General features: G+C 39.9%; 1 protein-coding gene across 3 annotated transcripts in view; it reads left to right on the top strand.

The window, feature by feature from the left end:
* The window catches only part of rasa2 (RAS p21 protein activator 2), a 47325-nt gene that overhangs the window by 16594 nt on the left and 3454 nt on the right, over positions 1-27277 (top strand). Inside the window, exons 3-23 of one of the 3 annotated variants that reach the window (XM_026913853.3) lie at positions 2521-2624; positions 3235-3329; positions 5374-5450; positions 5894-5977; positions 8715-8787; positions 9252-9325; positions 11019-11120; positions 14297-14450; positions 14666-14814; positions 15520-15634; positions 15719-15793; positions 15892-16015; positions 16820-16926; positions 18952-19038; positions 20455-20532; positions 20610-20683; positions 20769-20875; positions 22460-22542; positions 22652-22800; positions 25394-25497; positions 26451-26628. In XM_026913853.3, the coding sequence (XP_026769654.1) occupies positions 2521-2624; positions 3235-3329; positions 5374-5450; positions 5894-5977; positions 8715-8787; positions 9252-9325; positions 11019-11120; positions 14297-14450; positions 14666-14814; positions 15520-15634; positions 15719-15793; positions 15892-16015; positions 16820-16926; positions 18952-19038; positions 20455-20532; positions 20610-20683; positions 20769-20875; positions 22460-22542; positions 22652-22800; positions 25394-25497; positions 26451-26628 (2193 nt within the window). Of the gene's footprint in view, positions 1-1640; positions 2625-3234; positions 3330-5373; positions 5451-5893; positions 5978-8714; positions 8788-9251; positions 9326-11018; positions 11121-14296; positions 14451-14665; positions 14815-15519; positions 15635-15718; positions 15794-15891; positions 16016-16819; positions 16927-18951; positions 19039-20454; positions 20533-20609; positions 20684-20768; positions 20876-22459; positions 22543-22651; positions 22801-25393; positions 25498-26450; positions 26629-27277 lie in introns of those variants that run through there. The other 2 variants (XM_053234930.1, XM_053234929.1) reach the window with 2 other exon arrangements.

Raw genomic sequence — 27277 nt, 5'->3', positions numbered from 1 at the left:
AATCTCTTAGGGATCTGTTCTCACCACGACCATCAAGAAAAACAGCATGTGAAAAAACCTGATTTACATACTGATTTCCTCTCCCTGCTTTGTAAGTGAAGTACTTTGTGCGATTATATTGTGCGATTGTAAATCACCCTCAACATGCGCACTTTATTCACAATTTATCCGATTGTGCATGTGCCTCCCAAAAACATGCCTGTAGGTGGACTGGCTGTGCTAAATTTCCCCAAGGTGTGTGAATGAGTGTGTGAATGTGTATTTGCATGATGCCCTACAATGGCTTGGCAACCAATTCAGGATGTATTCCCGCCTCATGCCCCGTGTTCCCGGGATAGGCTCCACACCTACCCTGACCAGGGAAAAGCCGTTACTGAAGATGAATGAATGAATAAATGAATTAATGATTTTATACCTTATATAGGAAGTGAGAAGCTGAAAAATGGGTTTTTATTTTTTTCTATTTTTATTTTATTGGACATATACACTGAGGTGAAGTAAGTGTTCGGACGCTATTGTTTTTATTAGTTAATATGCTTCCAGTGCATATATTGTGCTGTTTGGACACGTTTGCACGTGCACTTTATGTAGTAATGTGTAGACTCTTGTAGTTCTGTGTTGTTTTGTGTAGCACCATGGTCCCGGAGGAACGTTGTTTCACTGTGTACTGTACCAGCTGTATATGTTTGAAATGACAATAAAGCAGCTTGACTTGATATTCGCTTCAAATTTTGACTTTGTACTTATATGAATACATACTTTGTAAGCATAAAAAAGGTATGTTTAAAAAAAAATTGATAAGAAAAAAGTATTCAGACACTGTGTTAAAACTGGACACTAAAACTGGACACTGTTCTTGTGCAAATTGCACCCAGTGTCATTATAAAAGACCATAGCAAAGATTATAAACATCCCTGTCATTACAGTTGGTACAATTGGTACAGTTGGAAGTTGTGCAGGTGAAAACTTCATGGAACCACAACTGTTCATCCCTGGACAGGTGTGCAAGGCAGATGTAATGATAAGGAAGGTAAAAGAAAAGCCAGCAGTCACTCAAAAAGATTTGACCCGAAAGCAGCCGGAACGGCAGTTACATAGAGAACAATGAGCAATGAACTGCACTGCCATGATCTCTTTGTACCTACACCTTACGCAAAACTCCTCTGCCAAAAAAGAAGCACAGAGATGTATGATTAATTGCATTTAGACAAATCAGGAATAATATACTCTGGTCAGATGAAACAAAAATAGAACAGTTTGGAAATAATTTAGCTTGTCATGGTCGGAGAAGGAAGGATTGCGTGTGTGATCCCAAGAACACCATACCCACAGTGAAGTTTGGAGGTGAGAGCATTATGATGGGGCTATTTCTCTGCTAACGGCACTGAAGCATTACATGCCATCAAAGGGAACATGAATAGAGCGATATACCAGGACGTATTAGAAGAGAATTTAATCTCATTGCCCAAGAAACCATATCTGGGGAGACGATTGACGTTTCAACAAGACAAAAACCCCAAGCATACAGCCAAAATAGCTCAAGAAGGCCTTGCATGACCTAGTCAATTTCCTGACTTGGATACCTTTGAAAATTTATGGAGGATTTTTGAAGTTGTGAGTCCATCAGAGGGATCCTCGTAACCTCTGTGAATTGATGATGATTTTTTGGGCAAAATGGGCAAATTATTTCTCAACATAGACATCTTGAAGCTACAACTGCCAACAACAACTTTGCAACAAAATACTAATGTTGTTAATTTGTGGTGTCCGAATACTTTTTCCCCCAGTCAGTTTCATTTTTTAAAGAGGTCTTTGTTTATGATTATAAATACACACTTTTTTGTACATATTTATAAGTACAAAATCAAAAGACATTATGTGTGTAAATTTGAAGTGGACGTATACACTGGAAGTATATTAAATAACAAGAACAAAAGTGTCTGAATACTTCTTTTCCCTCACTGTAAGATACTACAGGGTGTCCCAAAAATCCATAGATAGGGGACTGTGTATGCCAGCACCACATCGGTTGTGTGTTCGTTGGTAGATGTTCGTGGATGTCCACTTCACAGTTGGTCCGCAACCCTTCCAGTCTTTCTGAATTTGTTAATACATTTGGCAGCAGTGTCGTGTGTGATGTGCTTGCCATGTTTCCTGTGAAAGTCCATCGCAACCGTCCTGATCCAGCAATGAGAATGATTTCAATACCTTCTTGTTTTGTCAAAGGCATTCCTAAAGGCTATAAATTAAAGGCTATTAATTTCCCCCATGTATGGAGACTTTTGGGACATCCTGTACATAGAGTGTATAAGCCATTATGTTGTGCATTGGTTTGACTGATATCTGGGACTACCTTTCACATACCTTAGGAAAACAGTTGTCCTTATGCTGCTTTCAGACTGGAAGACACATTATCTCGCTGCCCAGCAATGTTGACTTTCTGGCATGTGTGATGAACATTAATGTGCAGAAGCCCTGTGCTGTGTTGCATTTCCTCATGTTCTTGTATGTGTGTTTCAGCCCGTTTTATGGGGAAGATTTCTACTTTGAGATCCCTCGGCCGTTCCAGTGTCTGTCCTTCTACGTTTACGCCAAGAGTGTATTTCAGAGGGACCTGACCATCGGTTAGTGCATACATCATACACATACACAGAGCAATATAGATAAATAGTAATATAACTGTGAATTTCAGAGGGATATTCCCTTATCGGTTAGTGTATACATTACAAACATTTATTCTATACTCTAGTCCTACAAAAGCCTTTTTTTTCTCACAAACACTTTTACGTGGGAATTGAAGAGTTGAAATCCAAGAAAGATTGTAGCAGCATATTGTATGACACTGTGTACAATTCCTAGGAGAGAGAGAGCTTACAGAAACAGCACAGGTTGTCAGATGAATGGCGCAGCAGGAGATTTTTAAAAAAAATTTTTTTTATTGTTATAAAATCATCAGCAGACTTCAGGGTTCTGGCACGAGAGGATGCTGGAGATAAACAAGAGCAAGAATTTGAAATGTGTGAAACAATCAATGAATCAAGGCACAAATGAATAATTATATACTATAAAGTTCGGAATTCAGATTTGAAATAATCTTGTTGCAGATCCAGATATAACAGTATGCTAATAAGATGCAAGCAGTTCTGAACATTGTAGATTTCACATATACAGTGTAACAGCCACAAGATATGTTGGGTGTGTGAGTGACCTGTGTGTGTGTGTGTGTGTGTATAGGGAAGGTGGCTCTCAGGAAGGAGGAGTTGTGTAATTACAGTGGGAAGGAGCACTGGTTCCCACTGCAGCCTGTGGATGCAAACTCAGAGGTGCAGGTAAGGGGTATATGTGTGTGTGTGTGTGTGTGTGTGTGTGCGTGCGCGCGCGCGTGTGTGCGCATGCACAAACCACACATACGAACAAACATGAACACACATGAACAAACATGTGGTTTGTTTTAGGTTAAAACGTGTGTGGTATATGGCTCATGTTAACTTTGTGCATGAAACACTGAAAGTTTGTTTTAATAACAGTGAGCAACCCAAATTCAAGTATGCAAAAGCTTTAATCTTAGTGAAAATGAAAATGTTCACTGTGTCAGACCACATTTAAAATGCAAAAAAAAAAAAACAAGCACATTTTCTATGGCTCTCGCTCTTTGTGGCCATTATTTTATATCATTCATAGGGAACAAACACAGTGATTTTAATTCAGTTATGGAAATGAAAAGAAAAAACAAGATAAATATTAGTGAACAGAAATGAAGTCTGACAGTTACTACACTGCTACTAAAGACCTCTGAAGGTGTGCTGTGGTATCTGACACCAAGATGTTTGCAGCAGATCCTTTAAGTCCTGTAAGTTGCGAGGTGGCGCCTCCATGGATCTGACTTGTTTGTCCAGCACATCCCACAAATGCTCGATCGGACAGAGATCTGGGGAATTTGGAGGCCAAGTCAACACCTTGAACTCTTTTTCATGTTCCTCAAACCATTCCTGAACAACTTTTGCAGTGTGTCAGAGCACTTTATCCTGCTGAAAGAGGCCACTGCCGTTAGGGAATACCGTTGCCATGAAGGGGTGTACTTGGTCTGCAACAATGTTTAGGTAGGTGGTACGTGTCAAAGTAACATCCACGTGAATGCAGGATCCAAGATTTCCCATCAGAACATTGCCCAGAGCATCACACTGCCTCTGCTGGCTTGCCTTCTTCCTATAGTGCATCCCGGTGCCATCTCTTCCCCAGGTAAACGACGCCCACGCACTCAACCAGCCACATGATGTAAAAGTAAACATGATTCATAAGACCAGGCCACCTTCTTCCATTGCTCCATGGTCCAGTTCTGATGCTCACGTGCCCATTTGTAGGAGCTTTTGGCGGTGGACAGGGGTCAGCATGGGTACTCTGACCGGTCTGCTGCTATGCAGCCCCAGACACAGCAAGCTGTGATGCACTGTGTGTCCTGACACCATAGCCATCATAGCCAGCATTAACTTTTTTAGCAGTTTGTGTTGCCCTTCACTGGTTGTGCTTCCTTGGATCATTTTTGGTAGGTACTAACCACTAAAAAGCTTTTCACACGGGATGTGATAATCAGGATGGGTCCATCTGTTCAATTTTGGTCTCATCAGACCAAGACAAAAGTAAAACCAGAAATCAAACTATGATTTAAACACAGAATAGGAATACACACACATATGGTCTCATTTACTTGTGTGTGGTTAGTCATCGGTTCTCATTTTAGGTTTTAGACATCAGATCACATCCTGGCTGTTCATCATCACTCTGTGAGCCAATCAGATGCATGTGTGTGATGAACTGGGAGAGTGCTGTTCTGCTCCATTTCCTTTGTGTGTGTAAAGTGTATTCTCTGTTTAGTACACACACTTCACCTTTCAGCAGCACTGAGGACAGAAATCTCATAGTCATAAAGAGTGTGTGTGCAAGGACGTGCATATGTGTGCCTATGTGTGCACATGTACACACAGTGAATTGAATAATGCTAATAAACATGACATATGTCATTCCTGGCTCATGTTTATTTTAGAGTTTTCCCAATTTGCTCAACATTCAGTTTTGTCCTTTTTGTTTAGTACTACAGTGTGCTCGGTGTACTGAGGAGAACAAAGCCATGTGTTCGATAGTAGTTTGATAGTTAGTTCAGTAAGCATATTGATACACAGCTAACATTAGAAAAATACTATAAAAATACATATAAAAAATATAGTGTAAAAGAGCCAAAAGAATTCCTTTACTGAGGTCAAGGAGTAGTGAGGTTAAGTGCAGGCACAGCATTATTCAACTACAGTAATATAGAGTCAATGGAAATACCTCACAAAGATTTAATTAAAAGAGTGTGTGTGTGTTTTTGTTTTTAAGGGGAAGGTTCATCTAGAGATGAAGCTTAATGAAGTGATCACAGATAACGGGCCTGCCTCTTCGCGCCTGCAGGTCAGGTGAGTCAGCATGTGTGTGAGAGAGATGGTGTTATGAAAGAGGAAGTGATGCCACCAAAACAGGAAGTCTGACTTGCTCTCCTCCTGCTGCAATTGTGCTTCTGTTTTAGCTTCACTGTTAGTGTGTGCAACACTGACACACACAAACACACTGTCTTTTATCTTTCGCTCTCAATATCTCTCTCTGTCTTTCTCTGTCTATGTCACTTTGGCAGACTCTGTGTATTTCACTTTCCTTTCTTCACACATTAAAAGACACATAGCTTACAGGAAGTGATATCAATTTTTCACACCTCTTTATCACAGATTATAAAATGGCACAGTTTGCCAGGCTTAGATAATGATTGTGTAATAACACTTACTGTGTGTTTATGTGTGTGTGTGTGTGTGTGCGTGTGTGTTTGTATGTGTGTGTGTATGTGTGTGTGTGTGTGTCTGTGTAGGATAATCGAGTGCCAGGGTTTACCGTTAATCAGTGGGCAGGCCTGCGACTCTTACGCTTCTGTAACACTCATCGGCCCTGCAAGGTAATTTACACACACACACACACACACACACACACACACACACATACACACACACACACACACGCACATATACTGGAAAATACAGTAAAATAAAATGTTTTGCTTCAAAGGCATTACATGAATATTGCCTATGTATTCATGCACCCCTCTAGGATTTTTAAGTTTTACATCCTGGAATTTAAATGAACTTAATTGGCATTTTTTTTACCACGTTTTACAAAATATGTGTAACATTTGTAGGTGCAAAATATTTATTGTGTATTTTATTGTGACACAAGGCATTAAACAAAAACAGCAGATTATTGGTCGTCACTTCCCCAGGTCACTAGAACGACCAACTATTCTATTGGCTGTAGTTATAGCTTCACGTGTTCTGGGATATGCCTCTATCAGCTTTGCACATGTGGATCCTGATATTTTTTACCCATTCTTCTTGGCAAAATTCCTCAAGCTCTGTCCAATTGTATGGATACCATTGCTGAACAGCACTTTTCATGTTTTGCCACAGATAATCAATCAGGTTGAGTTCTTGGCTTTGACGCAGCCATTCTAACACACTGGTAGTGTTGTTAAGGCTGATTTACACTTACTGTTAACTACGTGTACACACGATGGCCACCAAGCGTATACTGCAGTAATTTGGCGCATCACTTACACACATTCTCAAAAGTTAACGTGACACATCCACGTAGTGAAGGCAGTGTAGGCAGTATAGCACCATGTGACACTGTGTCCTTGTGTAAACTGTGTAAACAAACTAATGTTGTGTCTCAAATTGCATACTTATGTACTACTCTAGACCGTTGTTGTGTACTAAAACTACCGGGTTTCCTATTACAGTGAGTGTTTGAATTTTAAAAATCTCTTTAAACCTATTGAAAGGTCTGTTTTGAGTACCATTCTTCTGGTTTTTCTAGATTAGTAAATATTTCTGAATGTACGGTGAGGGTTTTTGATTTGAGAAGCAGATCATGACAACAATCTCACCGACTGCGGCACATTTTAAAGAGAAATGGAGCTCGTCGTTTAACATCTCTCTGCATGAAATCGCTAAACTTAAAAGTTTGATTTGAAAAAAGGTGGATGTTTTGGCTCTGACGTGCCATCTAGTGGATGCCGCTTTTACTCCTCCAGATGTACATAGTAAAATATGCAAGCGAGTAAGTGAACAATGCCGCCCGTGTAGCAGCTGTTTGCGCACGTAAACATGGTGAAAGTGACGTTTATTTGCACCTTTAGGGTTGTTGTAATGTTGGAACCTTCACCCCAGTCGCTTACAAACTGGAACAGGTTTTGTTCTAGGATTGCTCTGTATTTCTTGCAATCCACTGTGCCCTCAACCCTGACCAGTTTCCCAGTCTGTTGATGAAAAGCATCCCTACAACATGATGCTACCAGCACCATGCTTTACTGTGGGGATGATGTTCTCAGGGTAGTGAGCAGTGCTGGGGTTCCACCAAACCACCAAGGTCACAGTCACAATCAGTGCTAAGTGTCAGGTTAAATTGTACGTCAAAAGTTGTTAACCCCCAACATCAGTACATGGTAACTGAAGAGAGCGACGGTCACACACAAGTGAGAGTGGGACAGAGTGTGAGTATAAACAAAGCAAATGAGAGTGAGAGAATGACCATGTCAGATATCACACTATAAAAGACAGAAATAATCAGAACAGGTGGAGTTCAAGCTTTTTTCTTAACAACTGAGGCATTTATTTGCCCTCTAATTTGCTGAGAGGCTGTTATAGGTGATAGTCAGCTGATTTAGCCTCAGTGTGGAGTTTGTAGCAGAACCAAGTTAAGAAGTTGTTGTGCTAAAGAACTCATGATAGCGGACTAATGTGTAATGATTTTTTTTTTTTTTTGTATATCAGACTCAGTTATATAAGATGAGCGTAGGTGCCCGATAAAGGTTAAGGTTTTAGCTAGTGTGTTCATTCTAAGCCTTTTTGATAGGCTGGAGAACAAAACACAGAGATTAGACAATAAAATATACAAAAGAATACAAATTGGGTTAAAAAAAAACAGCAGATATTGACCAGTTCTAATAGTTGTTATCGCTACACTATATTTTGTCTAGCTAGTTAGCTAGACTTAGGCAGCTAACTGCACCTGACACCCCTGAGCACACAGAGACATTACAGCAGAGTGTCAGTTTTTTCTTAAACCAAAGCTTATATTTAAGCTAGTTATTTTATTAAAGTTATTTTATTTTCATAACACATTTGTAATAGTGAGCAGTCATGAGTTGCGAATACAAAGGCTGTGTCTCCAACTGCATACAACTGTACTAAATAGTATGTCACTACACCTACACCTTTAATATTGGGAATCTGGCATATTGCTACACCCTAACAGACACGCACACACACACACACGCGCGCGCGCGCGCGCGCGCGCGAGCAGAAGGTGACCGATGATGTCTCCCTCTTGCTGCCCTGTTTACACTCGTTACAGACAGAGATGAGACTTTCCATAACACACACAGTTAGTGCCAGTTACGCTGGTGTGTGTGTGTGTGTGTGTGTGTGTGTGTTTATGGAAACTGTGCAGGAAGTTTTTATGTAAAGCTTGCGGAAAGCTGTGTAACAGACATGTGGTAAATAAGGCCTCAATATATGGTGTGGCCTACATTACAGTCTCACTTCAACTCCCTCTGTGTCTCTGTCTCACTTTCATTTTCTGTCTCTGTCTCTCTCTCTCTCTCTCTCTCTCTCTCTCTGTATTTGTGTATGCAGGTCAGATCAGAGGAAAACGAAGGTGAAGAAGAAAACCAGTGACCCTCACTTTGATGAGACAATTTACTTTGAGGTAAACAGACATACAGTGTGTGTTGTCTTATTGTCATTCAGCATAATAATCATTGTAGATACAATACAATATTTTCCTCCAGTCCCTCCATCCACTTTATTATGAACTACTTCTTTTTCCTCTTCCCGCTGTTTCTGTGTTACGTCCAACCCAGAGCACTTGCTACAGAGTCCCTGTTCAGAATTTATTTTGTGGATTATTTCAGTGAGAAGTACACTGTAGATCTGTTTACAATATTTCAGAGTAAATTGTGAAACGTTCCCATTGAAGCACTCTGAATATTGGTAAGAGTGAATTCCAGCTGCTAGCTGATGTCATCATGAGGGGTGTTACAGCAGCTTGCCAATCTGCATCTTTGCTAAACACACACGCAGTGGGACTGCACACTCATTAGATCCCTAATACACAGTCATTATAATTACATCAGTGGACAACACAATGAAGCTGTTTGTGTGTGTGTGCAGGTTTCCAGGGCAAGCAACTACAACAGGAAGAACTTCCAGGTAGAGGATGAGGACATTGAGAAGCTAGAGATCAAGTGAGCTCCTCTCTTCATCTCTTTTCTCTGACTAATGAAACAGTTGTTAGCAATGTCTACAAGTGACGGTATCAATTTTTCATAAAGTCATAAATTAAAAACTATTACTAAAAAAAAATAATGACAATAACATGAAACCACTGTTAGTTAACTTGTTTATTTAGTGAGTAAACTTAACAATCTCCTACTCATTCCTGAGTCGGATAAACAACATTTAGCTCTGGTAACAATCATCTACATTTATACACTGACTTAACAGAGAAAAGAGGAATCAAAATAGTTTCAATAATTTTAGTCCCAAAACAATAAGCGGCAATCATTTTTAACAAATCTTCATGAGGTGATAAGGTTCTAGAGGTAAGTAGCTAAACAGAAACAATTAATGAACACCTGCTAAAGACTCATCAACTTATAAAACTAATACTTAGTACAAAGGTCAGTTGGTAAATAGCTAACGTATTACACGAATAAATACAATCATTTTGTTTCCATCAGACATGGTGATAACGTTAAAATTGATGGTGCTAATATTAAAACAGTGATGTAATAGAGAAGAGAGAATTTCTTCTTCAGTTAAAAGCCACTTAGCGTTGGTAATGTTTATGAGTAATTAAACACAACAGAGAAAGCGAAATCAGAATAGCTTCGTTGACTGTTTATTATGACTAGGCCGATATCTCGAGAAGGAGTGAGTGAATGTTTGTAGGATTTATATGGAATTATCACTGTAAACAGCAGATGGACTTATTAGATTTTGGAATTGATCCAAACAAGGTCAAGGTCACAGCAAGGTCAGATGTCTGAAACAGTTTTTCTTCAATACCTTCCTTCTTTTCTGAAGCATGTTTGAAGTGTATTTAAGGGTATTCGAGGCATACAAATTAGTAACAAGAAGGACTAGACGTGTTTTCAGCACAGACTTCCCCGTAGACGCTGTTGGCCTCGAGTTCTACTTGTTTAGATGTTTTTATGTTTTACATTGTGTTTATCGCTAATTATCTAGAGATGTCTAGATACGAACAAGCCAACTAAAATCATTTCATTTAAATCAAAAGTGAAAACGAGTGAAAGTGGTGCCCTCTGGGTAAGAGAGACTCATGCAGTAAATTGTTACTTGCAGTCGCATAGAGAATGCATGTAAGTGCAATGACATAAGAGCACCTGTTTTGTCTGGAAAGAACTGAACATTAGTCACATTTCTAACTTTCCAGCTAATCACATTTCCCTTCTCTGCTTGGTCAGATTCAGACTGTTGTCCACTAGAGGGCAGTAACACTGACATTGTTACCTATGTGTCTGTGTATTAACTAAAGCAAAATCCAACCAGTTAGTGTTAAACTATGAGGGTAGAGGACAGATTAGTCTCTCTCTCTCTCTCTCTCTCTCTCTCTCTCTCTCTCTCTGTCTCTGTAAATAGCATTGTTGTTTTGGATGTGATGAATTAGTGTGTGCTCACTTGTACTGTACCAAAGTGCCCTTTGGGTGTGTTGAGGGTGAGGGGGATGGTTTGTGGTTAGGGCAAAAGGTTTCCTCACTGAGTTTAAGATTAGGGTAAGATTTAAGTGTAGACATAACACATCAGTGGAAGGTCCTCGCAAGAATAGTAAGACAAACGTGTGCGTGTGTGTGAGTGATATGTGTTGCAGAGAGAACTTGTGTTCAGTGTTTCTCTCTCTCTCTGTTTGTCTCACAGGGTGGAGTTATGGAATAATGGGAATCTGGCTCAGGATGTGTTTCTGGGTGAAACAAGAGTGTCAGTGAAGATCCTGAGAAATGACCTCGTACACAAAGCTTGGTGAGAGCACGCACTCACACACACACACACACACACAGTCACACTGGGGAATATGCACTGGAAGTACAGAGCGGTAATGAGTGAGCACTGCTCATGACCAGATGAAGGTGCACGATAAACACCAATCAGCTCACAGCTGCTCTTATCTGCCCAACCAGTCAGCTTTCAGCTTATCTGTCCGATCATCCGGATTCAGCACTACACTCTTTGAATGGGCAGAATATTTGTATTTGTGTTTGTGTGTGTGTGTGTGTGTGTGTGTGAGAGTGTGCGTGTGTTTTTTGGGGCTGACTCTTCCGGCTTGTGTCCTCTGTGTCCTCAAGCCACTTTAAACATAGAGTCCTGCTGGTAGTGTTTTGTAAATATTGTGTGTGTGTGTGTGTGTGTCAGTGTGTGTGTGTGTTTGAGAGAGCAAGAGAGAGATAAGGGAACTTGTTGATACTGATCTGCATGTTTTGAATGAGGCCATTGAGTCTGGTGCACGGTTAAGCTTCTGTATGGAGGCAGCAGAGAACACATGCACACACACACACACACACACACACACTTTCCAAAGCAAACTGTTTCCTTTCTGCTGCTGATTCAGAATGTAAAAGTTGCGCCTTCTGTGTGTGTGTGCGTGTGTGTGTGCGTGTGTGTGTGCGTGTGTGTGTGCGTGTGTGTGTGCGTGTGCGTGTGTGTGTGCGTGTGTGTGTGCGGGTGTGTGTGTGGGTGTGTGTGCCTGTGTATGTGTGTGCTGAAAGATAATTGGCTGTGCAAATAAGAGCAACTGTACCGTCATTGGCCTGTATTCATCAAGGTTGTGTAGAAGTTGAGAATGGAATTTGAGTGCACAGAAAGACGTACAAACAAATCTGATTCAAGATTCAAGAGATTCAAAGGAAAGAAGTGGATACATTGCAGTGAAGCTGTGTTAGACACTGCTGAAATTAAAGATGTTTGCGATCAGACAAACTAATTTACATCAATTGTTAACACAGTTGCGGTGGAAAGGATGGTCTGATAGATTTGTCTTCTCCAATGTTTTTACTGGAATTAATGGTATCACTAATGGTAGACATAACAAAAACAGGAAAAACATTGCTTGGTCTTTTTCCAAGCTTTAACTGCTCAATTTGGGAGAGCCTGTGCCCACTATGGAGTCAGATTCCTTTTCATGGCTGACAGGAGTGGAACCTGATGTGGTATTCTGCACTTGTAGGTTAAACATGTTTTCTGTTCTGAGATGCTTTTCTGCTCACCATGGTTGTAAAGAGTGGTCATTTGGGTTATCATAGCCTTCCTGTCAGCTTGAATCAGTCTGGCCATTCTCCTCCGAAATCTCTCATCAGCAAGGCATTTCCCCCAAATAGTGTTCATATGGGTGGATGTTGCAACAGGGATTCAAACGTGAAGCCAAAATGTCTCTGAGGCCCTCTAGTGGCTGGCTGCAGTAGATTTTTAACCCCACCCATTCCTAGGTTAGTGAATGCGAAAAGACCCAAATTTGCATTTTAAATTATTTCTCCAGAACTTATTTTCAGGAGTAGTGTTCCGTTGTTTTACAAGATCAGTTGACCTTGAATTCCCTCAGTACTTCTCCTTACGATAAATGGGTTTTATAGGAGTTATTTGATGATAAATGAAAGGGTGTGGTTGATGTGGTGTGCAGGATGTGGGTACTACAGCCCAGCGAACTTCAATTAACGTCTTCAAACTTTGTAGATTTACAGTGTTGACAGCTTTGAGTGTTCTGTTGCAAAGCCATGTCTTGTTCTCCAGCAAGTCGTTCCTCAAAAAATAGGTTTGTGTTGAGTGTAAATGTTGACTGCTTCTTACCAGTATATTTTTAGTTGGTACCTTACATTAGATACTTATACTCACTTTACTTCAGTTAAAATAACAGATAATGTCAGCTAGCTAGGTAGCTCAGTCAGTCATGACCCAAAGCTCTAAAATCTTTTCCTGACAATGGTTAATCAATATACTTGTGAAAATTATAGGACTACAATTTACCATTTATGTATTAATTAATAATGCTGTGCTTGCCACTTTGAGTTAGCTGATGGGGCATCTTGTGTGAACGCTCCTGACATGAGCAAGTACCATATCCATCACTAATATGGGCAAGCGAGAGGCGACCCACTGTACGACGAACCGTATCTACTGTGTATGCTTTTGCTTCAATTCAGTAAAAGGTGCCGTGTTGCCCACTCATATATGCAGTCATTGGTGTCTGCCCACAGAACTGCATTCTCTGCTGACACTTGATTGGCTGATTGATTGACTTTTATTGTGAAGATTGATTTTTGATTTTTGTCACAGTAATGGGTAAAAAAGGGATTTTACATGTGTGAAACCTCTTATTTTTACCCCAGGGAAACAAGACATGGTTAAAGGCTACAGTCCTGCAGACTGAGGACAAATGAAAAGTTTTTTTAATGACAATTTGTTTACATTTATCTAAAATATATATTAGGGGTGTCAATAATTTTGCCATATATATTTTTAAAACAAAATAGTATTATTCAACAAAGGTAGCTATACTGAGAACAAGGGTTTGTTTTTTTTTTCCTCATTAGAACAAAGATAAGTAGTTTCTTATTGCTTGAGTGGAACATTTGGAGCATGAGTGGAACAATAATGTTTGAATTCATGTAATGTTTAATTTATACAATTATGTTTGCTCATTTTTATGAAGGGTGCCAATAATTCTGTAGGGCACAGTATTTACAGGCAGCTGCTCTATATACTACACTTTTGATGATATTGATTTTGATTAAGTGCAAATCAAACATTTGTCTCTCTGACTGGTAACTCTCATAGGCTGGGAGGATAAGAGCAGCTGAACTCTGATAGGCTGGGAGGATAAGAGCAGCTGAAGTGTGATAGGCTGGGAGGATAAGAGCAGCTGAACTCTGATAGGCTGGGAGGATAAGAGCAGCTGAAGTGTGATAGGCTGGGAGGATAAGAGCAGCTGAACTCTGATAGGCTGGGAGGATAAGAGCAGCTGAAGTGTGATAGGCTGGGAGGATAAGAGCAGCTGAGCTGTGATAGACTGGGAGGATAAGAGCAGCTGAACTTTGACAGACTGCTTTACTTGTTTAATATATAGATTGATGAAAATAATAATGAGATCTTAAAATGAAAGGTTTGTGTGTGTTTGTGTGTGTGCGCGCGTGCACGTGTGCATGAAGGTATCTCCTCCAGCCGAGAGGTAATGGTGTGAAGTGTAAGCCTGATGATCTCGGCTCTTTGCGTTTAAACGTGTGTTACACTGAGGACAACGTGCTGCCATCAAACAGCTACATTAACCTGAGAAACCTACTGCTCAAATCACCTGACGTACAGGTAACACACATACACACACAGCATACTGATGGATAGAATAGATTAAATTAGATTAGATTCGATTAGGCTGCCATAAGGAGTCATCTATTCTATAATTGAAGGATCTGATCTTTAAAAATGATCTTGCTCCATGTCTCTTTTAAAAAGCTAGCACTGAGATATGCTCTGCCTCTCTCTCTCTCTCTCTCTCTCCCTCCCTATATCTATGCATGTAGCCAATCTCAGCATCTGCTGCTCATATTCTGGGTGACGTGTGTAGAGATCGATCGGAAGCCTCACTGCCTTTAGTGCGACTTTTACTGCATAACAACAGACTGCTGCCTTTTCTCATGGCTATTGCTGCCTTAGAGCTGGAGAACACACAGTGAGTCTCACACACACACACACACACACACACACACACAAAGGCTGCCTATTCTTAGGGTACCTATAGTTTAGGGATTATATAATTACAATTACACTGTAAAAAAATTACTGTACATTTTACAGTAATTACAGGCAACAGGCTTATCAGCAAAGTACAACTGTAAAAACATATTTACACTAAAATACTGTAATATCTTACATAGTATAAAATAACACATAATCCAGTACATTCGCTCATATGGCTGACTCTTAAAAAAAAAAAGGCAACTTAAAATTGATGCAGAATACAGATAATTGTTTCTGTGAATGGATAGTTTGCCTGTTGAGACAACCAAGTGTACAACCAATCTTGTTAGTTTTAGTGAGAAAATAAAGAAGTAGCTCCTTAAAAAAAACACCTTTATGATATTATATTTATATATAATGTGACCAGTAAGTAATGCTTTTATATTATGTGTTTAAAATGGTATTTTAGATACTGTTTAGCTTTAACATGACCACAATGGAAACAAGTAAAAAGTTATTGTGTCAATAAACTAAAGTAAATATGCTAAGCAACCCATTTTTACTTTTTTTATGTAATTTGGTAATGTTCGTGTCTGTACAGTAATTTACCCATCACACATGAATCAAAAATATTGCTCATAATTTAGGGAGAGGCATCTCATACTCACCTTCTCTCCCTGTCTCTTTCCACTTGCAGAGAGGCGAACACCATCTTCCGTGGGAATTCTCTGGCCACACGCTGTATCGATGATATGATGAAGATGGTGGGACGGAATTATCTGAACATCACACTGAAGCCTGTGCTGGATGAGGTAATAGCCACTGGGGGGGTGCTGCCTTTGCGTCAGACTTTACTCGAATACACTTTATCTTAATATATTTATATATTTTTTTAGATTTGTGAATCCAATAAAACATGTGAAATCGATCCAATCAAACTGAAGGAGGGAGATAACGTTGAGGTCAACAAGGTCAGCACTTGCACACACTCACACTCTCACATACACACTTTATTAGTTTAACCTGTGATTTTTGGGTTTCATTAAACTGCGCATGTGTGTGTGTGTAGGAGAACCTGCAGATCTATGTTCAAAAGGTGTTCTCGTCCATTACGGAGTCAAGTACGAGTTGTCCACCTCTGATGTGTGACGTTTTCCAATCCCTACGTCAGCTCGCCTCTGACCGCTTTCCCAGTGAGTCACTCTCTCTCTCTCTCTCTCACACACACACACACACACACAGAGACAGAGAGAATATAATATACTCTAGACAACCCCTTACAAAATCATATATTGAATAGGACTGGGCAATAGTCTATATAATATCGATACTGTGATCACTTATGCCACAGTTTGCTTTATTGACTTTATTTAATTAAAATAATCAGATTGTATTTTTTTATCTGTTTAAAGTAATTTATTTTCATAGACATAAATGTTTTTCATGATTGATTTTAAATGCAGTACTACTGTCTTGCCGGCGGTTGTTTAGCAAAGCTATAAATTGTAATACATATTGTGTATCATATGAATGTCTTCAGATATTGTCATTTGATATTTTTGTCATATCGCTCACCCCTAACATTAAATATAGCCAATAAGACCCAAACGTACATCAACCGCAGTGTTGCTTAGGAACCATTTCGGGACACCAGTCACTTATTTAGATGCAGTACTGCCATAACCGTTATAAGTTTTATACATTATACATAACCTTTATAGGTTTTATGCATTAGACGTAACCAATATAAGTTTTATATATTATACATTTGTTATTATTAAGGCTGTAACTGCATTGTGTAATAATACTCCTAATAATACTAATAATAATAATAATAATAATAATAATAACAATAATAAGGGTATTATTACACAATGCAGTTACACCCTTATATAGAGTATATAACTATCAGTAACTGTCTCTCTCCTGTCTCTCTCACTCTCTATTTCGTCCCCCCATTTCCCCCCTCCATTTTAATTGTCTCCCATTCTATGTAGGTGATCCTCATGTTCAGTATTCTGCGGTGAGCAGTTTTGTGTTCCTGAGGTTTTTTGCTGTAGCTGTGCTCTCTCCACACACCTTCCAGCTGCGGCCACACCATCCAGTGAGTTTACACACATGCACATGCACATGCACAGAAATACACTTTATTTTTAGGTTTGAGTAGTGTGACATGGCTTCAGGTTTTCAGTGGGTCAGAAGTTTACATAAACTTTGTTTAGTATTTGGTGCTAATGCTGTTAAATTGCCTGACTTGAATCAAACGCTTGGGGTAGCCTTTCATAAAACATCTCACAATACTTTGCTGGAATTTTTGCTTATTCCTCCTGACAGAAGTGGTGTAACTCAGTCATGTTTGTGGGCCTTCTTGCTCGGCCACACTTTTTCGATTCAGTCCACAAACTTTCTATGGAATCCAGGTCAGGGCTTTGTGATGGCCACTCCAATACTTTCACTTTGCTGTCCTTAAACTATTTTTGTACAACTTTGGAGGTATGCTTAAGATCATTTTCCTGCTGGAAGACCCAGTTGTGACCAAGTTTTAACTTTCTGGATAATGTCTTGAGGTTCTGCTTCAGTATTCCTAGATAATCCTCCTTCCTCACGATGTTATCTATTTTCTGAAGTGCACCAGTCCCTTTTCCAGCAAAACACCCCCACAACATGATGCTGCCACCCCCATGCTTCACAGTTGGGATAGTGCTCTTTGGATTAAAAGCAGCACACTTTTTCCTCAATACATAGCACTGATCATTATGGCCACAGTGTTCATTTTTTGTATAATCTGACCAGAGAACAAAAAGCTAGGACATCGTCCTGGTGATCACCTGCAAACTTCAGTGTGGCTTTTTTATTCTGGTATTGAAGTAGGGGCATCTTCCTTATGGACAGCCTTTCAGGCCATGGCGATGTAGAATTCTCTCAATGGTGGATGTACATACATTGGTACCTGATGCCTCCAACTCCTTCACCAGTTCCTTTGTTGTTGGGATTCAGCTGAACCATTTGGACCAAAGTTAGTTAATCCCTAGGAGTTAATTTATGCCTCCTTCTTGAATGATGCAGTGTGTGCATGGTCCCAAGATTTTTATATTTGCATACAGTTGTTTGTACAGATGCTTGTGGTACTCTCAGTTGTTTGGAAATTGCCCCAACATGGAACTAAATTTGCGGAGGTGCACAAATTTTTTTGGCTGAGTTGCTTAAATTTCCCAATGGTATCAAGGGAAGAAAGTCACTGGCCCGTAAATAAATGTCATTACATCAATTTCTGCAATCTTCCAGACTGTTAAAAGAGACAGTCTGCTTGGTATATGTAAACGTTTGACCCACTGGAATTCTCATATAGTGAATGAAAGTTTTTAACTGATTGTTTTATAATTACCCCTGATTGTAGAGGCCCTAATTGACTGGTAACAAAGAAATGTATGGTAACATGAAAAGTGTGGAGTTGTGAAAAATATCTTTTGGATTTAGTATCTCTAGCCTAGGTGTATGTAAAATTTTGGCTTCAACAGTATGGAAATATAGTTTTGTGGCTTCCATGTTATAATTTTGTGGCTTGCAAGCCCATTAGCAGCAACTGAATCACTGTGACTCACTGTGTTAGACTCATAAACATGTCTAACACACACTCTGATATTCCCTTTGACCTATATTAAGGTCTGTAAATGTTGCAGGCAGATTTAGTGTCATTTAGATACAATAAAATTCATAGTTCACTCAACCCGTACTTTACACTCTGTATAACCATGGATCATTTTCTGATCACTTATCAGCAACCACAAACAAAACTTATATGGATTTTGCAGTATTGAGAAATATTGAGGTGTCTTGCAAAATCAATTGCCCTAATAATGGTCTTGTAAACAGTAGCAGTCTCAGTATCCCTTAGCAGTTTCCTTTGTTTTTATAAGACATTGTCAAATGTTTGCACTTTGGACAAGCTATTGTTACCCCAGGTATACTTGCCAAAAAATGTACTTGAGAATAACCAGAGATGCAACATTCGTCCCCACACGTATTCTGACAGATCTCTTTTGCTGCATGTTTGTCTCCATTTTCCACTCTGGTTTCTCCTCTCATGAGCTCCCTGTGGATTAACGTATTGCTGTTCTCTCTCTTTAAGGATCCAGAAGTTTGCCGAACTCTCACACTCATCTCTAAAACCATCCAGACGCTGGGCAGCTGGAGCAGCCTGTCTAAAAGCAAATTGGTAAACACATGCACAAACACCCTTCAGTCCACCACATCCACACTTACACAGCTTACGGCATACCTGTGTGTATTATGGGTGTAATATTTAGAAAAAAGTCTTTCTGATGTCTACATTTTATCAGAATGTCTCCCTTTTTAATGCAAAGCAAGTGAGGCTATTCTTGAGTAACTGCTATGTAAGCTTCACCCCTCACTTGGGATAATGGCAGGTCAAGGAGAACTGTAGATGGATGGCATAAATCATTTGTGCCTATAAGAAGAAACAGAATAATGAATTAGATTAAGCTTATTTTGTAGCCAGCAAAAATAAGCTTGTAAGCCTGATTAATTATTTATGCACATGGGCTGGGCAGAGATATTATTCTGACAGTATATGTGATTGTTGTCTATTTGGATGGAGGATGGAAAATTACTAATAAAATGAAAACTCTGTGACCAGTGTTGTAATTGAGGCCAGGAATGGAGAAAGAAGTCTTCTGAAACGCTCCCTCTCATGTCCCAGTGTGGGAACATGACTGACGACAAACATTTCTCTAACATTTCTCTAACATTTCTCTAAAAAGATTAAAGAAATTTGAAAAGTAACAAAAGTTTGATAATAACAACCTTTCTGATAGTGAATTTGGTGGTGGTAGTGAAGGGGTGGTCGTTTTGAATTTCACAAATGAATGTAAAAATAGAAACATGGATGTGTGTTCAGAATTAAATCTGCCTGAATTATTCTATTTATTGAACCTATAGCTGACTAGACTGAAGCAAGTAGGCTATAAAGAGGATCCAGGAGTTCAGACAGTTGGTTGACAGTCCAGATGTTTCTTATGATATTAGTCAGGGACTTCCTTGAAAGGCGCATTCTGTCCATGATGCATTTTTTTCATGGTTGTGGGGCAACAGCAAAGCGTTCACCCTGTTGTCAGGAGATTACAAGTTGAAATCCCCTTGATGCAATAGCCGTCTATGGCCGAGCGTACAATCATGGGTGTCTGTGCACTCATGTATGTAGAAATGGCCAGTTAGCATCAACTCAGTGCATGTTCAGCTGCCCTTTCATATTGCATGATCAGCAAGCTGTGGCAGAGCTGTGCAAATATCAAAGAAGCACCTGTTAGCCCTCCTTCTCCCTGGTTGATATCCGTCATGAGATAAAGAAGCATTAGCTTATGGGTGGGAATTGGCAATGACCAAATTGGTAGAAACTGGTATGCCTCTAACCATGGTGTCCTTGATGTGACTCACTGGTCACTGATTAGCAAGGTGCTAAACTAGACTGCTCCAGTAAGGGTGTCCTGAAATGCTGTTTTAGAAGTAGTACATGGAAAATGAAATATATGGCCTACGTATCAGCGGACATTTTGTAAAACGTTCTGATCTTCGGGTGCCTTATTCTCACTGATGTGTGTGTTTTTGACTGCAGTCGAGCTTCAAAGAGACCTACATGTGTGATTTCTTCAAATTATTCCAGGAAGATAAATGTATAGAGAAAGTGAAGAAGGTAAGACTAAGCCCTGCTTTTACCCTCCTGTGAGTATGTGTATGTGTGTATGTCTCATTTGTCCTCTCACTCTCCAGTTTTTAGATGACATCTCATCCAACGTGTGTAAAGGCACCAGCGGAGCAGAAGATTCGGTTGTGCTGAAAGAGGGGTGAAACACTAATATACACTCTCACATGCAAGCAGGCTTATAGGTGTGATTACCGTGTAAAAACTGTGTGTGTTTGTGTGTTTAGAGAGGTCCACAAGCGAGCCCAAGGTAGAAAGCGTCTAGGGCAGAAGAACTTTAAGAAGCGATGGTTGAGAGTGACCAGTCGAGAGCTGTCATACCATAAACAAAAAGGTGATCACACACACACACACACACACACACAGGCCAGATGAAGCCAATTCTACTGTAAACTGCATAAGACTGCACTATATGTCTGAAGGTTTGTAGACACCTGATCATCACACCCATATGTAGATCTTCCCCAAACTGTTACCACAAAGTTGGAAGCACACAATTGTATAGGATGTCTTGACAATGCCCCTGTGCACAAAGCGAGGTCCATGAAGATATGGTTTGCCAAAGTTGGAGTGGAAGAACTCGAATAGTGTGTGTGTGTGTGTGTGTGTGTGTGAGAGACAGTGAATTTAAGCTACCATGAGATTGTGTTCTGTTCTTCTAATCTGGCCTTTCTGTTCTTGAGTGTTATCAGTGGTTTGCATCTTGAGGTAAACCATCTGTATTTACATTCATGAAGGTGTCTCTTGATTGTAGACTTTGACAATGATACACCTACCTCCTCCAGAGTGTCCTTGACTTGGCTAGATGTTGTGAAGGGGCTTTTCTTCACCAAGGAAAGAATTCTGTGATCATCCACTTTAGTTGTCTTCCTTGGTCTTCCTGGCCTTTTGATGTTGCTGAGCTTGCCAGTGCATTCCATCTTTTTAAGAATGTACCAAATTGTTGATTTGGCCACGCCTAAAGTTTCTGCTATCTCTCTGATAGGTCTGTTTTGTTATTTCAGCCTAATGACGGCCTCCTTCACTTGCATCAACACCTCTTTGGACCACATAGTAAGAATTCCCATGAACAGCTACCAAATGCAAATTCAACACTTGGAATCAACTCCAGACCTTTTAGCTCCTTAATTTGTCATGAAATAACGAAACAGGCCACATCTGGCCATGAAATTGCTTATCAGTCAATTGTCCAATTACTTTTGGGCCTGTGAAAATGGAGGGGCTCTGTAAAAAATGGCTGTAATTCCTAAATGATTAATGCAATATTTTTGTTAAACCCCTTGAATTAAAGCTGAAAGTCTACACTTCAATCACATCTTGATTGCATCATTTCAAATCCATTGTGGTGGTGTACAGAGGCAAAATTACGAAAATTGTCACTGTCCAAATACTTATGGACCTGGCTGTTAGACTATTAGGTTAGCACCAGAACCTGCCATGTTTGATCTAGTCCAGCTACACACCCTGTATCTGTATCTCATCACAACATTCGCAACACTCCCAGTTTCGGCAGCTGGGAAAACTGCAAAAGGCAACAACTACCTCTATGTGTACATACACAAATTAATTCTAGGGGCACAAATTAATTTTAGGGTTTCACAAATTAATATTAGGGGCAGTGGTGGCTGAACAGTTAAGGGTTACTGATTGGAAGATCAGGGGTTCAAGCCCCAGTACTGTCAAGCTGCTGCTGTTGGGCACTTGAGCAAGGCCCTTAACCACATCTGCTCAAGGGCCACCGTATCATGGCTGACCCTGCGCTCTGACCCCAGCGTCCTAGCAAGCCGGGATCATTGGCTCTGTACTCGTACTCTGCACAATGACAATAAAGTTGAATCTTAATGTTAACATGGCCTTTGTTTATGCTGATGATGTGTTACTATTTATTTGGAACACATTTATTTGTGTGTTTATACAGGGAAATGTCCACTCTGTGTGATTCCTGTAAAGAGCATCACAGGAGTAGAAAAAGTGGATGAGAGCACCTTCAACCGCAAAAACGTGAGCAGCATCCTGCCTACCTGTTCAGTTCAGTTTTGAAATATGACTGTTAGAACAATGTTAATAATCTGTCTGTCTGTCTCACACTTTGTGCCTGTCTCATTCTCAGATGTTCCAGGTGATCTTCAGTGATAAGCCCCTGTATGTCCAAGCAGGTAACTGTGTTGAGGCGAGTGAATGGATCGATGTGCTGACTCAGCTCATCCGCTGCAATACTGATCGACTTGGTGTGTTCCATCCGGCTGTCAGCAGCAGAGAGTATGTACACACACACACACATTGTTACTTGATTAGTTTCTGATGGAACATGTATATGTAAAGGTATTTTTATAGTGGAGGAGCCCTGCACAGGTTACCTTTCCAAATAAAGCATTTGATGTGCATACTCCTACTCAATATTATGTGAAAACTCAGTAACCTGGTATCCCTGTTATGGCCAGTAGTGCTGTCTAAACCTGCTTAACAACACCTAGCACTATCACAGCAAAGCAGAGCAAAAGCATTGCTAGTAAGCAACAAGTCATTCACACAGACACAAATAATGGCATTTACACCCATTGCACTATTCTGGCAGTGGAACATTGTCAACTTAACTACAGTTAGCACATAAACGCAACTACCATCAATGCATTTCAGCTGAAACTAGCCTGTCCAGCTACCTAAGTTAGTCAGCATGTGATAGCTGCTATAATACTAGTCCTGTACAAGCAATGAGTGATTTTGCTAAGCAAATAGTGTCATTTAAATACACTACAAGATCAATATATCATAAATTACAGCTGTTAGTTAACTAATTTTAGCTAAGATATTATCTTTTGCAAACCTATCTAGAGACATTGAGGGGGAAGATTAGGTACCAGAAGGATTGAACAATTTTATACCAAACAAATTAAACAAATTTTTAGCATTCTGATACTTTTTCCTAGTAGGCTGGGGGACTGCTGCACTGTTTAAAATTAATAACTTCATCAAACAAAGTAAAATGATGCAATTGGGCTGTCTATAGGTGGTCTCTGAGTCATCTGATGAAATTAAACATCCTATCCTATTAGGTAGAGTACACATTAGCCAGATCTCCCAGATCTCTGCAGATCAAGAAGACCTTTGATAACCTTTCAAATTCTACAACTTTAGCACAAAATGATGCAAAGTTCTGTAAAGTTATAATGCATTAGTTCTAATAGAAAAGGAACATTGTAACCATGAATTAGATTTATTTGGATTTGCTTGTCTACTTCTAAAATTCAATTCACTTTTATTTGTATAGCGCTTTTTACAAAGGTCATTGTCTCAAAGCAGCTTTACACAAACAAAAGTAAAGTGAAGTGTGTGTGTGTGCCGTCTCTGATGAGCAAGCAGGGCGACGGTGGCAAGGAAAAACTCCCTGAGATGGTGATAGGAAGAAACCTTGAGAGGAACCAGGCTCAACAGAGAACCCATCCTCATATGGGTTTACACTGTAGTGTGCGTGTGTGTGAGTACAATGTGTGTTGGTGTAGTCCATGGAAAACAGCTGAAGCGTTTTCGTGGCAGTATGAAGCATTGCCGGTGGACAGGTCCAGAGTGAAGGGGGGGGAGGTCTGGATTACCAGCAGCTCAGGAGTGTAGCTCGGCAGAAGGAGAAGGAAAGTGGTTAGGTACACTCAAAGGTGGAAGGAACGGGTTCGAGTGGTTAAATAGCATATTTCAACTGCTAGATAGTGCCATTATATACCAGTTTCCACAGTTTGGAGTAACAAATTAACCACACAGTGAGTCACAGGCTCCAGTGCACTTAGCTCACTGTTTTGACTAGGGCTGGCACTCAACGCACACTTTTTGTGATTAATCACACGAATAATCACATATTTAATCACACAGCGAAAAACATAAAATGTAAGTGTTTAACTCCATGAGTTTTATTTATTCCTAGTGATAGATCTGAACACAGAGATAAAATGCATAAAAAATACTGTACATTTTCAGCACAATAGAATAACAGTGCTTCACACAGGTAGTGCATTTCCAGTGATAGACGATAGTTCTACAGTTGTTTTTATTGTCCGCTGAAATAATATGCTTATAATGTTCATTAAATTTTCATTAAAATAGTACATTATATGTGGCATATTACCATTAACACATAATGCTAGCTAGTGTTTTTTTTTCAACAGCTGGAATACTCATCTACAGCTATACAGACCTCAGTATTATAAGGTGCTATCCACCATTTAATCCTATCTTAGATAGAACTTTATGATACTAACCTTATAATACAAACATAACTTGTGCTTCTCACATTTGGCTCGAATAAAACTGTTTAATAATGTTCAAACAGAACAACATAACAGTTATCTGTGTAATATGCGGTCATAGCGAGGTAGTTTTGGTTGCGAGAGATATCATAAGTCATCCATCTAGAGTGCTGATTTAAATGGTAGGTTCAAGACATCGTACGTCTGTGATACTTAAATTCGCAGAGACAAAGATTGCTAACCTTCTTCTTTATAGATTCTCTATTTTAATTTCCACCCTACAGTAACCATAAAAACCCAAAAAAAACAGGACTACCTGAGTACAGAAACAATAGCCTATGATTTTAAAAGCACATTGTCCTAGTGTCTGTGTGTACCTTACTAGCCGATGGCTTTTCAATGGCTGTGCATTAATGCGATTAAAAAAATTATTATGCATTATGATTTTAAAATGAATCACGTGTTAGGTGGTCATTTTGATAGCCCTAACTTTGACACATTGTTTAGTACAGTGATATGGCAGTTTGGGACACAGCCTGTCCGGAGACTGCAGCGCACAACCAAACACACAGCAAACATTACTTTCAATGTCTTAACTTGTCTGTTTGTGTGTGTAGCAGCACACTGGCGAATATCCAGCTGGAGATTGACTGCGACAGAGAGACAGAGAGGATTTTCTCGCTGTTCAGTGCCAGTTTACCCCGTCTGCAGAAAATGGAGGGTAAGTGTGAGCTTGATCTTTTCACTGGTCATTACATCTCTCATTGTGAGAACTGTGAGATAGACAGAGAGATATAAAACAGAGAAAAAGTGCCAGTGAAACAGTGTGTTTCAAATGGTGTGTGATGCCCTACTATACACTGCGCACTTGAATATGTAGGGTCATAACATCTCACATCGAATTTGAGTGGGCAAAGAAGCTTCCACATGTGAGTGCACTCCAGTTTGTGCAAAAGAAGGCTAGGGTTGTAAGGGTTAATTCTCATAAATTTCATTGTCATCATGGGAATACTTCGATGAATGAGATCTAATTGTGTGTTGTCAGAAGAAAAGGGGTTGGTTGAGAGTGAGTGATCATTGGTTTGGGGGCATATTTCTTATCCCTCACCTCAAGTCAGGAAACATGGTGAGAGAGGAGAAATGAAACAAGCACATCTAACGTGTGGAAGCTTCACTGCTCCACATTCACAAATACTTTTTCGTGCACAATTTACATTACCTTACACTCTACTTGAACGTTTGGTGATACTGTTCAGTGTGCTCATGTCAGCCATTCTTGCGCTCTCTAATAAAGATCTTTTTTCAATGCCATAAATGTAAAATGTAAGTATTTTCTCAGATGTATTAGTAAATTACTAAGAAGCAATTGTATGAATAAAATTACACTGTAATTACATGAAGTATCAACTGCTAACTGAACCACCATTAGTTCCGGTATACTGAGGAACAGCAACTTTGCATCATAACTCCGAGTGGCAAGTAACACGAGTTGACTGTTAATGTGAAATCATCATAAACACAGAGAAGTGTATTTGAATGTAGCACTACATTAGTGAAAAGACAAAGAGAACTGTAATGATTAATTAAGGGTGACATTCAGCGGCGAAGCTGACTCTGTGTGTGTGTGTGTGTGTGTGTGTGTGTGTGTGTGTCTGTGTCTGTGTGTGTGTGTAGATGCCTGTGCCAGTATGTCGGTGTACCTGGGCCAGCAGAAGGAGCAGGAGGAGTACTCTGCCTTCGTTATTCAGGACCCGAAGGAGACGTTCCGCACCATTAAGGAAATCAAAGAAGTCCTGGAGGACCTGCAGCTCAAACACAATGCCATCGAGCTCACAGACCAGCCAGGGACAATGTATATACACACACACACTGTACATACACGCACATACATAATATAAAGTCACTTCCAGAGACTGTATAGTATAGTATAAGATAAGATAAGATAAGATAAACTTTATTAATCCCCGAAGGGAAATTCTGGTAGTCTTGTAGATAAGTAAGAAAGAAAGTAGTAAGAGTAGTAGAAATTAGTGAGAGTAGTAAAGTAGTGAAGTAGTAAAGTAATGAGAGTAGTGATTAGTCATCTGCCATTGGCTAAGGTGTTATAGAGCCTGATGGCAGTGGGGATGAAGGATCTCCTGTATCGTTCAGTCCTGCAGCGCAGTGAGGTGAGTCGTCCACTGCAGCTGCTTCTCTGGTCCATCAGGGTGTTGTGTAGGGGATGGTCCGGGTATTCCAGAATGGCCTCTAGCTTTTTCTGTGTGCATCTCTCCACCACTGCCTCCAGTGATTCAAACCTCATTCCAATCATGAAGAAGCTTTTTGCACCAGTTTGTCCACCCGCCTTGCATCCTTCTGCTTTATGTTGCCTCCCCAGCAGACTGCAGCATAAAACAGCACACTTGCTACTGTAGTATAGGGAAGTAAATTAAAACCAGGCCTGTAATATCTTGTAACAGTACCCCCCAATAATACTTCTGTCCTTTGTGCTATGCTGTAGA

This window comes from Pangasianodon hypophthalmus, chromosome 6, assembly GCF_027358585.1.
Source record: "Pangasianodon hypophthalmus isolate fPanHyp1 chromosome 6, fPanHyp1.pri, whole genome shotgun sequence".
Taxonomy (NCBI): domain Eukaryota; kingdom Metazoa; phylum Chordata; class Actinopteri; order Siluriformes; family Pangasiidae; genus Pangasianodon; species Pangasianodon hypophthalmus.
This window is presented reverse-complemented; position numbering and strand designations above follow the sequence as displayed.